We start from the raw sequence: 12,697 nt of genomic DNA on the forward strand, positions 1-12,697 counted from the left end.
ACCTTGAAGCCCTTCCACATCCAGAGGGAACAGTAATTTTAGAGAGCTGAACATGTGCTGAAAAAAAAAACATACTTCTGTTCCCCCCCCCCCCCCCCCCTCCAGACATGGAAAGAGCTTTCTAAAACTCAGTGTTTCCTGATCCCTTTATCGTAACCCCCTCCCCATCATGTCCTGTCCCCAATGTCACCTTTTTCAACCCACTGCAACATCAGCACAAGCCCCACCATCAACTGACAGCACCTGACATTAATACAAGGCCCCCCTCCCCACACACACACACACAAACAACTTACTTGATATCAGCCCGACATAAGCCCTTCCCACACAAACACACACACACATCAAACAATCAACTAGATAACATCCAAGATATTTATTTATTTATTTGTTTGTTTGTTTGTTGCATTTGTATCCCACATTTTCCCACCTTTTGCAGGCTCAATGCGTTAATGTTCATAGGTGATAAGTTGATTGAAGTAACCAGGTGTAAAGAATTCAATTTTATCTGGTTCTGATAGAGTTTTGATGTTAGGTCATTAATTTATTTATTTAGGGGCCTTTTTACTAAGGAGCATAGGCGCCTACAACATGCGTCAAATTGGAACTACCGCCCGGCTAATGCGTGCCCCGACTGGTAATTCCACTTTTGATGCGCATCCAAAAACACCCGGTAGAAAGTTTCTACCCTGTGGTGCTTTGCCGGCGGTAATTCACAGTGTACACACGCTGACAATTACCGCCCGGTTAGCGCGTCAGACCTTACCGCTAAGTCAATGGGTGGCGGTAAGGTCTCAGGCTCAAAATAGATGCGCACTGGTTTTAACTTTGCCGCACGTCTATTTTTGGCCACAAAAAAAAGGCCTTTTTTGCAAGTGCGCTGAAAAATAGGCCTGCGCGCGTCCAAAACACGTGCCTACACCAGCACAAGCTAAGTAACTAGCATGGGATTGGCACATTTGAGCCCTTACCACCTAGAAAATAGGTGGCAGTAAAAGCTCACAAACCAATTTACGGTAATGGCCACAAAACTAATGGTAACATTCACACATGTCCACTCCAGTTTCTAAGGAAGCATTGAAGAGGTCCGTCTTCTCTGAGTTCCTTAAACACTAGGGTTACCATATGTCCGGATTTACCCGGACATGTCCTCTTTTTGAGGACATGTACGGGCGTCCGGACGGGTTTTGCCAGTCCGCCCGTTTGTCTGGATTTCTGGACAAACGGGCAGGTGGGCCTATCCTAGCCTCCCCTTCCCTTACTTACTATCTACTGCCCTGGTGGTCTAGTGACCTCTTTGGGGCAGGAAGCGCTGCCCTTGCCCTGCATCCTGTTGCTGTGATGGCTTGGGATTCAAAATGGTCGCCGAGAGTTGAAGTGGCCTCGCGAGACTTCCACTCTTGGCGGCCATTTTGAATCCCGAGACCGTCACAGTAACAGGATGCAAGGCAAGGAGAGAGCTCCAGGCAGGAAAGAGGGGGCTCTTTCCTGCCCCGAAGAGGTCACTAGACCACCAGAGCAGTAGATAGTAAGTAAGGGGAGGGGAGGGGAGGTGACCCAGGGGAGGGGAATATGATGGGGCGGGGTGAGGATGCGAAAGGGGCAGGGTGTGGGTGGGGCAGGGGCGGGACATGTGTCCTCTTTTTGAGAGGACAAAATATTAAGCACCCCTGGGTGTATCCCATCAGGCCCCATCGCTCTATCTACTTTTAGTTTGGCAAGCTCCTCACGAACACAGTCCTCCGTAAATGGGTCTTGGTCTACATCCATCCCCTTTAGCCTTTGTTTTCTGCATCCCTACCCCCGGTTTTTCATTCGTGAACACAGAGCTAAAATAATCGTTAAGCAGTTCAGCTTTATCCTTATCATCTTCCACATATTTCTCTCCGTCAGCTTTGAGCCTCACAATGCTATTATGGCACTTCCTCTTGCCACTTACATATCTGAAAAATGTAAGTGACTGAAAACCTTTTTGTTTAAGAAATTTTTATCTTAAAGCTGAACCTGGCCATGTTTTTTTTTATTGATTATTTTCATGCTGTGCTGTTTCTTATCTCAATGCTATATTAGTTCGCAGGGTCTGCCTGTTCAATCTTTTCGTAATCCGCATTGAATTCTAAGGGCTATTGCAGAATATAAGCAATAATGTAAAGTAACTGACCAACCCACGAAAAACAAACCAAAAAATAGTGAGAGTCACCAAAGTAAGGAGCCAATGAGATGTCTCTAAAAACTTTAAACAATCCAATCCAGGATAACTGTAAGTTCAAGGTATAGGAGATGGAAATCATACAAGTAGACACATCATCAAGTCATAAATGTAGACTCGACATGGCTGTGTTTCAGCGTGGTAGCCTGCGTCAGGGGTCATAGAACCCCGAGAGCCTAAATTGATCATATATGTTATGTTATTTTACACAAGCACTTCTAATCTTCAAATACCAAGGTTAGTTCATTATAAATTACTAGTAAAAAAGGCCCGTTTCTGACACAAATGAAACGGGCGCTAGCAAGGTTTTCCTCGGAGTGTGTATGTTTGAGAGAATGTGTGTGAGAGTGACTGTGAGAGACAGAGAGAGAGTGAATGTGCGAGTGTGTGTGTGTGTGACAGAGAGAGTGAGACTGTGTGCGAGTGTGTCTGTGAGAGAGAGAGAGAGTGTGTGTGTGAGCATGAGAGTGTGTGCCAGGGCCCCCCCCTCCCTCCCAGTTCCAGGGTCCCCCCCTCCCACCCTCCGAGTTCCAGGGTTGTTGTCCCCCTCCCTGCCTCCGAGTTCAGGGTGGTCCCCTCCCTGCCTCCCTCCGAGTTTCAGGGTCCCCTCCCCGCCCTGCATTATGCTCTCTCCCCTGCATTCATCCATATGCAGGCAACGTTCTCTCTCCCTGCCCCCTCCATCCATCCATGTGCAGCATCTCTCCCCTGCCCCCTCCACCTCCCTCCGAGTTCCAGGCTCCCCTCCCCCCTCCAAGTTCCAGTGTCCCCCTCCCTCCCATTTCCAGGGTCCCCCCTCCCTCTGTCCCTCCGTCCCTCCTTCCCAGTTCCAGGGTCCCATGGAACTGGGAGGGAGGGGGGATGGAGAACGTTGAAGGAGTGACGTCAGCAGGTGGTTACAATCCCAGTGACACACATTGGAACGTTGGAGGAGAACGTTGGAGGAGTGATGTCAGCAGGTGGTTACGATCCCAGTGAGACACATTGGAATGTTGGCGGAGCATATTAGATACTTAAGAACCATAGAGACAGAAAACTCTAGAAAATACAACCGTCAGAAAGATTCCAATATAAATGGGAAAAAAAGCATAAAACGTTATAAAACTATTAAAACCGTAGTAATAGAAAACTTTACAACATATTACCTCTAATACTTCTTAAATAAGAAAGTTTTGAGAACTTTACGAAATAGTTGATAATTATTAAGCAAGCGAAACTCTAACGGCAGTAGATTCCACAATTATGCAATTTGATAATGAAGAGAAGAGTCAAACAACTTCCTTGAACGGACAAGTCGGACCGACGGAAAGTTAAGCAGCATTTGATTACGACTCTGCCTGCTATTAGTAGACTTGTCATGCAAAAAACAATCAGATCACATAGGTATTATCATGGTGCCATGCCATAAATGATCTTAAACATTGTGACATATAATTTAAAACTGGACCTTAGCCTCCAGCGGAAGCCAATGTAGCTTTACCAATAGTGGAGTAACTGATAAAAATCTGCCGGATGAAAAAAATCAGCCATGCTGCCATGTTCTGAATAAGCTGCAGGCATTTGATAAGTGTCTTCATACAGCTATTAAAGATAATATTACAGTAATCCAATCTGGACAAGGTCAATGCTTGAACCAATAGTCTAAACTTGTCTGGTTCAAAATAGTTTTGAATCGTTCTAAATTTCCACAACGTATGGAATGACTTCCTAATTAAAGATTTAACATGATTAGAATAGGTTAGCAGGCTATTTATTCATTTATTTATTTACAAAAATGTATAGGCCGCCCATCCAAAAATCTGGGCAGAGTACAATAAAACAAACATAATCAAATCACATAAGCCACCATTAATACACTCAATAGACTGTGGAACGCACTACCAAAAGCCGTGAAAACAATGCATGACCACCTAAACGTCCGGAAATCACTAAAACACCAATCTGTTCAAAAAGGCATACCCGACCGACCCAACCTAAGTGCCTAAACCCTGCAACACAATGAAAACCAAAGCTCGCAATGGACACTACATAACTCTCCCTCTCTACGATTCCCAATATGTCTATAACACGTGAACCTTATTCGACCTTATTCGACCACAACATCACATTGTATTTGTTTCTCCACCGGAGATGGTGAATGCATCTACGGTACTATGTAAGCCACATTGAGCCTGCAAATAGGTGGGAAAATGTGGGATACAAATGTAACAAATAAATAAACACTTCCAGCCCCAGAATTCTAGAACAGAAGTCGAAGGTGAAAGTGGAAAAATGCAGAGGAAACTTTGAAACATCAGCCAGAGAAATTTTGTTTTCTCTCCATTTAATTTGAGACGGCGGGAGAGAATCCAGTCCTCAATAATTTGATCGTAGGCTCAGTAAAATAAAACAAGAAGTCTTCAAGTCACTACTACTACTGCTATTTAGCATTTCTATAGCGCTACAAGGCGTACGCAGCGCTGAAAGGGAACACAGCCATAGCTAACTGCTATGGAGCACTGTGCAAAAAAACATTAGTGTACGGCCATGAATTCAGGAAATGGAAAATCAGCCATTTTCCGGCTGTGGTAAAAAATGGCCTTAGCGTGCAGGAAAAACCCACCTAAGGGCACGTTAATGCCACTTTGCACTGCAGCTTAGTAAAAGGACCCATTACTGTTTTAAATGAACTAAACATCTTAAAATGTAACAAATAAACTGAAATCATTGAAAGGCCATTAGTTTAATAAATTATGTAATCAGTGTGTAACTTTATGAAATTGTCCTACACTTGTGATCAGGGGCGTAGCTACGTGGGGCCACGGGGACATGAGCCCCCGTGGATTTGGCCCTGGACCCCCCCTGCTGACAACCCTCTCTACCCCCCCTCCCGCCGCCAACCCTCTCCCACCGCCGCCGTCTGCTACCTTTGCTGGCGGGGTCCCCAACCCCCGCCAGTCGAGGTCCTCTTCTTCCGGCGCAAGGCTTCGTTCTGTTTCTGTGAGTCATAAATGCAGGACGTCAGACTCACAGAAACAGAACGAAGCCTTGCACCGGAAGAAGAGGACCTCGGCTGGCAGGGGTTGGGGAGAGTTGGCAAAAGTAGGCAACAGCAGCGGCGGGGGAGAGTTGGCGGTGGAAGGGGGGTCGAGAGGGTTGTCGGCAAGGGGGGGGTCAAAGTTGGTGGTGGCGGCGGGTTAAAAATGGCTGGGGGGGGGGGTCGGCGGCTAAAATGTGCCCCCTCACCTCGGGCTCTGGACCCCCCTCCCGCCGAAGTCTGGCTACACCCCTGCTTGTGATACTCATCTCTGGTAGTACCATGGCCAAAATACTGGAAACACTCATGCCTCACCTAATGGTGACATCTGTCTCCAAACCATCTCCACCAAGTTCAACGGTCCTTTCAAATGACATCTTAGTATTTTCTGGTGCCAGCTGTTCAAAATGATAACAGTAAATATTTTAAACAAGAATGGGGTAGTTTCAAAACACTTTCTCCACATCTTGGCTGCACATATGGGGAGAAGGGGCAAGTTCCACATACTGCTCCTGGGGGAATTCTGCCCAAACTTTTTGAAATTTCTGCGCACGTTTTAAAAATTCTGCAAAACTTTGCATTGTTTATTTGTGGTGTCTTTGCACAGAATGGCCCCAACTTAAGGCCTGAAATTCCCTCCTGCCTCTTCCCTCCTCAGACTCCAGACTCCCCAGTTCCATTCCTCAATCCAAATGTAGTTCTCTCTCCCTCTAACTCCTAGCAAGACCCCTAATTCTCTAGCATTTAGCGCACACATATTTAACGCACACAATAAAAACGTTAGTGCGCCTTTATAAAAAGGTCCCTTGGTTTCTACTTACAGAATGACAGGAACTTTCTTAATGACTGTGTGGCTTTAACTCAGGTTCTCATTTGACTGACTCAGAAATATACACATTTCACTGAATTTGGCATTTATATTGGAGAGGACAATTTTGAAACCCTGGGGATGCCTGCAGGCAAATGGGTGTTTTGAAACTTGCAGGCCTGCAAACAAATTTTTAAGAACATAAGAATTGCTGTACTGGGTCACACCAAGGGTCTAGTTATCCCAGTATTCTTGTTTCCAACAGAGGCCTGTCCAGGTACCTGGAAGAGTCCCAAAAAGTAGCAAGATTCCATGCAACAACCCCAGAGATAAGCAGTGACTTTCCCCAGGTCTACCTTCATAATGGTTTATGGACTTTTCCTCCATGAATTTGTCCCAACCATTTTTAAACCCTGTCATGCTAACTGCTTTTAACCACATCCTCCAGCAATGAGTTCCAGATCTTAACTATACATTGAGTAAAAAAAATATTTTCTCCATTTGTTTTAAATGCGCCACTGTGTAACTTCATGGAGTGTCCCCTAGTCTATGTACTTTTTGAAAGAGTAAACAGTTGATTAAAGTTTACCCATTTCACTCCACTCAGGATTTTATAGGTCTCTATCATATCTCCACTCAGCTGTCTCTTCTTCAAGCTGCAGAGCTCTTTAGCTTTTCCTCATATGCGAGTTTTTCCGTCTCAGAGGCATTATTCTCAATTCCTTTCCTAATAATTCCTAATAAACTGTTTGCTTTTGTTTTTTTGGCTGCCACCGCACACTGAGCAGAAGATTTCAATGTATTGTTGGTCAAAAGGTGTAAAACAATATTTTAAGTTTTGAAAGTAATAAATGAAGTTGGATAACAAAAAAAGAAAATATGATCATTTTACTTCAAGTTTATAAATGCAGTGGAACTGAAGAAATGGGCGTAACATGGAATATTTATTTAATTATTTATTTACAAAGGAAGCAGGTGGAAGCTTGGCTCTTCAGCCAAGCCTTTAATGGAAGAAGTAAGTAACTTGCTAGTCTCACTCACACACACAAGGATTGACACGGGCTGCACATACTGCAGCGGGACATGTTTATCCACTCCTACCTTAGCTGAGATACTATTTAACCATCTCTCTGACCTCACGTTCAACTTTCTTCAAATCAATCACCTTACTTTCTAACAGTGGCGTAGGAAGGGGGGGGCAGGAGGGGCGGTCCGCCCCGGGTGCACGCGCTTGGGGGGTGCCAGCCCCGCTGGTTCCCTGCTCTCTCTGCCCCGGAACAGGTTACTTCCTGTTCCGGGGCAGAGAGAGCAGGGAACCAGCAGGGCCGACGCAGCTCCGAGTGACGTGCACTCGGGGCGGATCAGCCCTCCCACAGGTAAGAATGCGGTCCAGGGGGGGTTGTGCTCCGGGGAGGGGGGTGCGCCGCAGAGGGGGGGTCGCGCCGTGCTGCACCCGGGGGGGGTGCGTAGCGGCGACCCGCCCCGGGTGCCATTAGCCCTCGTTATGGCACTGCTTTCTAATTCTTCCTACTTTCTTACTCATCTATATAACTTTGCCTTCCCCTTCACTACCAATTATAATGTTCTAGTACATATATTGTGTTGTCATTGCAAGTAGTATACCATGCCATACTTTGTGTTGTTGTTCGAATATTTTTACTGCTGTAATTGCCTACTGCTCATGCTTGATCTATTCTTACTGTACACCGCCTTGAGTGAATTCCTTCAAAAAGGCGGTAAATAAATCCTAATAAATAAATAAAGATAAGGGCTACAGCAACCTGGTTCAAATGGCACTTGGCTATCCGTCAAAATACCACATTGGTAGGAAGCTAATCTAATAAGCACTTACCATCGGTGCTCCCCGGTGGCCAATGAGAGCTGGCTTCGGCCCCAGTGTTCCCTCCTCTCTGATGCAAGGAGAGTACATTCCCAGAGGTATCAGGTAGAGAAAGATTAGGATGGCAAGATAGGGCGCAAGGAGGATGATCTGAGAAACTACCAAAATAGAAAAGAAAGACAGAGCCGATTCACCTTGTACCTTGCCCAATCCATACTATTTGATCACAGTGCTGAAAATGAAATCGGGAGAGTTTTATAAATTTACACTGGAATCTAACTACATTCCCAGACTCACGATGTCGTCTTTGGAACCTCGACAAATAGCAATCATTTCAGATAGGAGGGTGAGGGTTCCTTTTAGTTAGGTGCACTGAAGAATCACCTGTGCTAGTGTAGCTTTTCAGAGAATCACAGAGACCCGGGTCAATGCAAATTAAGAGGTCCCAGAGTCATAGAACTCATAATTTAAAAAAAAACAAAAAACCCACAGATATAGAAGCAGTAGAAGCAAACTCTGCTGCCCGTCTCATCTTCCGCCAGGTTCGCTTTACTCATACTACCCCTCTCCTCAAGACCCTTCACTGGCTCCCTATCTGTTTTCGCATCATTTTCAAACTTCTTCTACTAACCTATAAATGTACTCACTCTGCTGCTCCCCAGTATCTCTCCACACTCGTCCTTCCCTACACCCCTTCCCGTGCACTCCGCTCCATGGATAAATCCTTCTTATCTGTTCCCTTCTCCACTACTGCCAACTCCAGACTTCGCGCCTTCTGTCTCGCTGCACCCTACGCCTGGAATAAACTTCCTGAGCCCCTACGTCTTGCCCCATCCTTGGCCACCTTTAAATCTAGACTGAAAGCCCACCTCTTTAACATTGCTTTGACTCGTAACCACTCGCCCCACCTACCCTCCTCTCCTCGTTCCTCTACACATTAATTGATTTGCTTGCTTTATTTTTTGTCTATTAGATTGTAAGCTCTTTGAGCAGGGACTGTCTTTCTTCTATGTTTGTGCAGCGCTGCGTATGCCTTGTAGCGCTATAGAAATGCTAAATAGTAGTAGTAGTAGTCTCTTGTAACCAGAGCTAATATTGTGATGTCATAATGCCTCAGGCCACCAATAAGAGCCAACCTCATCAGTGATGTCACAATGGCTTGATTGTCCTATACTTGGCTCACTTTTATTACATAGCTCTTTGAGCAGGGACTGTCTTTCTTCTATGTTTGTGCAGTGCTGCGTACGCTTTGTAGCGCTATAGAAATGCTAAATAGTAGTAGTAGTAGTTGAGGCAGATTGTTGAAAGGATAAACATGCAAACTTGTTTATAATTAAGGAAAACTCCAGTAGCCAAATTAATTTGGTGTTCAGCTAAAAAAGCATATTAAACAGCCATTTTTTCCGAACAGAGCTCCCCCCCACCCTCCGATGAATATTCACCGTGTTATTCTGATTCAGCTTCTTCCTGTTTTATTCCTTACACATTTATCTCCTATTTACACTGAGAAATGTGTGTCTTCATGCTTTGCTACAGGGGCATTTAATATAGAAAATACCACATGCCTGTTAATTATTTCATTAATAACCCCAGCAATGCAACTAGAAAGAGCAAGACCCACCTCTGTTTTTCATTCTGACAAAGTACAAAGCCTCTGGCCACGACAAAAGTGTCATGGCCGCTATGGCCCCCAAGTGAAGATAGGGAGCTGTCACCTAGAGGGAAAAAAAACATACATTTATTCATTTAAAAAATTTTCTATACCGCCTATAACTAGATGATTTCCAAGAAACATACACAATATTCGTATCACAAAGACTAAAAACAAATCAAGCCATAATACCAGTTCAATCTTCATAATTAAAAAAAAGCCGAGACAAACAATTTCGTCTTCAACGATTTTCTTAACTGTGGTACACTGCTACAGTTCTGAAGCCGACCTGGCAATGCGTTCCACAGTGTTATTCCCATGGTCTCAGACCTAAAATGGACAAGCACCAATTTTTATTTTGCCGCACATCCATTTTGGGCAAAAATTTACAAAAAGGCATTTTTTTTGCAGGCGCACTGAAAAATGGAACTGTGCGCGCCCAAAACCCGCCTACACTACCGCAGGCCATTTTTCAGTGCACTTCAGTAAAAGGACCCCTAATATTCTAGAACGGCAGTTCTGTGCAGAACTGCCATTGTAAAATTTGAACTCAGCACGCATCATCCCGGTGCTTACATTTCGGCACCATTTCTCAAGGAATTTACATGGAAATACTTTTAAAACAGATAGGAGGAAATATTTTTTCACTCAACGTATAGTTAAAGGTCTGGAACTCTTTGACGGAGGATGTGGTAACAGTGGTTAGCTTATCTGGGTTAAAAAAAAGGTTTGGACAAATTCCTGGAGGAAAAGTCCATAGTCTGCTATTGAGACAGACACGGGGAAGGAACTGCTTGCCCTGGGATTTGTAGTATGGAATGTTGCTGCTCTGAGATTCTGAATAGAATCTTGTCACTCTAGGATTCCAGAATCTTGCTATTCTTTAGGGTTCTATGTGGAATGTTGCCACAATTTGTGTTTCTGTCAGGTACTCGTGACCTGGCTTGGCCACTGTTTGGGAAAACAGGATACTGGGCTAGATGGACCATTGGTCTGACCCAGCATGGCTACTCTTATGTTCTTATGTTCTTATATAATGAGTGGTGGTAAGGGCTCACACACTAATCTGTTTTAATGGCCATGCACTAATGGCAAAGTAGCGCATGGCCATTAGTACAAAAAATGAAATTCAGCCATTTTAGCCGTGTGCTAAAAAAAGCCTTAGTGTGCAGGAAAGTGGCAACATTCCATACAACAAATCCCAGGGCAAACAGTTGCTTCCCAAGTCTGCCTCAATAGCAGACTATGGACTTTTCCTCCAGGAATTTATATCCAAAACTTTTTTTAACCCAGATACGCTAACTGCTGTTACCACATCCTCCGACAAAGAGTTCCAGAGCTTAACTATTCGTTGAGTGAAAAATTAATTCCTCCTATTTGTTTTAAAAGTATTTCCATGTAACTTTCTCAAGTGTCCCCTGGTCTTTGTACTTTTGGAATGAATAAAAAATCAATTTACTTCTACTCGTTCAACACCACTCAGGATTTTGTAAACCTCAATCATATCTCCCCTAACTGATTAGGGAAGAACGCGTCCACACTCTGCCCCCCAGACACTTCCCCACTGCAAAAAAGAAAATTTTACTTTTAACAAGTGGGTAGCGCGTGCACATCCCAAAATTACCTTGGATGCCTCAGCGCCAGGGGCATAGCCAGACTTCGGCGGGAGGGGGGTCCAGAGCCCGAGTAGAGGGGGCACATTCCCCCCCCCCCCCCCCCCCCGTGCAGGACGTCAGAAACAGAAGGAAGCCTTTTGCGAGAAGAAGAGGACCTTGGCTGGCGGGGGTTGGGGTCCCCCGCCAGCAAAGTTAGGTGTCAGTGGGTTGGCGGCGGGAGGGGGGGTCGAGAGGGTCATCAGCAGGGGGGGCAAAGTCGGCGGTGGGGTGGGGGTCGGCAATGGCGGGGGGGGGGGGTCGGCGGCGCCGGGGAAGGGACTAAAATGTGCCCCCTCACCTCGGGCTCTGGACCCCCCCTCCCGCCGAAGTCTGGCTACGCCCTTGCATCAACTACTCTCCCTTTTTCGGATCTTAGAGTCTCCTATTTCAGGTCTCACGTGCTTATGTTTCAATAGGGTGATTTTGTCTATTTGCTGTTGGAGTATAGAGCAGCAGCACTTTTATCATTTTATTACTGCGCTGCTTACTTATTCTGAATACGCTACGTGCAAAGTACAGTTCCAAGAGCAGATTATACTCTGCTGACATCATCGGCCCACATATTTTACAACACATAACAGTTTCATTGCCAGATTCTTCTTCCCTGGGTTATCTCACCACACCCAAGACGGCAAGTAAACAGGCAGAAAGATACAAAAGGTCACCAGGGACTAATCACATTCCACTTTTGCTTTCACAGAAAGAAGAATGCAAAAAATGGAATCACAGGTCTGAAAGGGGAAGGGCGCCACAGTATTGGAAAAACTGAAATCTAAAGAAATGGAGTTCTCTCTTCAGCAACCATAAAACTGGATATCAGCTATAAAGCTCATATATCACAGTAACCAGATATTCCTTGTGTGGTGTTCATGTGCCCCCCCCCCAAAATGCGCACGGAGCACTATTTGATAAATGGCGCTACGAGTTGGACACCGTGTATAGAATAGCGCACAGTGCCGGGATCGATGCCCAACTCTGAGGGATGAGGATTTACACCAAGTGAAGACTGGTGTAAATCTTTGTGCCTAACTTAAGCACAGATCCCCCGAACTGTATAATAGTGCGTGCATCTTTAGGGAACGCCCCTGATAAAGGGGATGGGGCGACTTCCCAATGAGGAAAAGCTGAAGCGTCTAGGGCTCTTCAGCTTGGAGAAGAGACGGCTGAGGGGAGATATGATAGAGGTCTATAAAATAATGAGTGGAGTGGAACAGGTAGACGTGAATCGCTTGTTTACTCTTTCCAAAAATACTAGGACTAGGGAGCATGCGATGAAGCTACAAAGTAGTAAATTTAAAACGAATTGGAGAAAACTTTTCTTCACTCAGTGGGTAATTAAACTCTGGAATTCGTTGCCAGAGAATGTGGTAAAGGTGGTTAGCTTAGCGGGGTTTAAAAAAGGTTTGGGCGGCTTCCTACAGGAAAAGTCCATAGACCATTATTAAAACGACTTGGGGAAAATCCACTGCTTATTTCTGGGATAAGCAGCATAAAATGTATTGTACTTTTTTGGGATCT

The 12,697-nt window shown here is 45.1% G+C and overlaps 1 protein-coding gene across 1 annotated transcript in view; it reads right to left on the reverse strand.

Moving 5' to 3' along the window:
• GDPD4 (glycerophosphodiester phosphodiesterase domain containing 4) overlaps positions 1 to 12,697 on the reverse strand; it is an 83,572-nt gene that overhangs the window by 27,812 nt on the left and 43,063 nt on the right. The window contains exons 7-9 of the mRNA XM_030200070.1: positions 9,495 to 9,588; positions 7,886 to 8,031; positions 5,541 to 5,623 (exon numbers count right to left, since the gene is read on the reverse strand). Of these exons, the coding sequence (XP_030055930.1) occupies positions 5,541 to 5,623; positions 7,886 to 8,031; positions 9,495 to 9,588 (323 nt within the window). The remainder of the gene's footprint in view (positions 1 to 5,540; positions 5,624 to 7,885; positions 8,032 to 9,494; positions 9,589 to 12,697) is intronic.

The sequence above is a fragment of the Microcaecilia unicolor genome, chromosome 4 (assembly GCF_901765095.1).
Source record: "Microcaecilia unicolor chromosome 4, aMicUni1.1, whole genome shotgun sequence".
NCBI classification, from domain to species: Eukaryota; Metazoa; Chordata; class Amphibia; order Gymnophiona; family Siphonopidae; genus Microcaecilia; species Microcaecilia unicolor.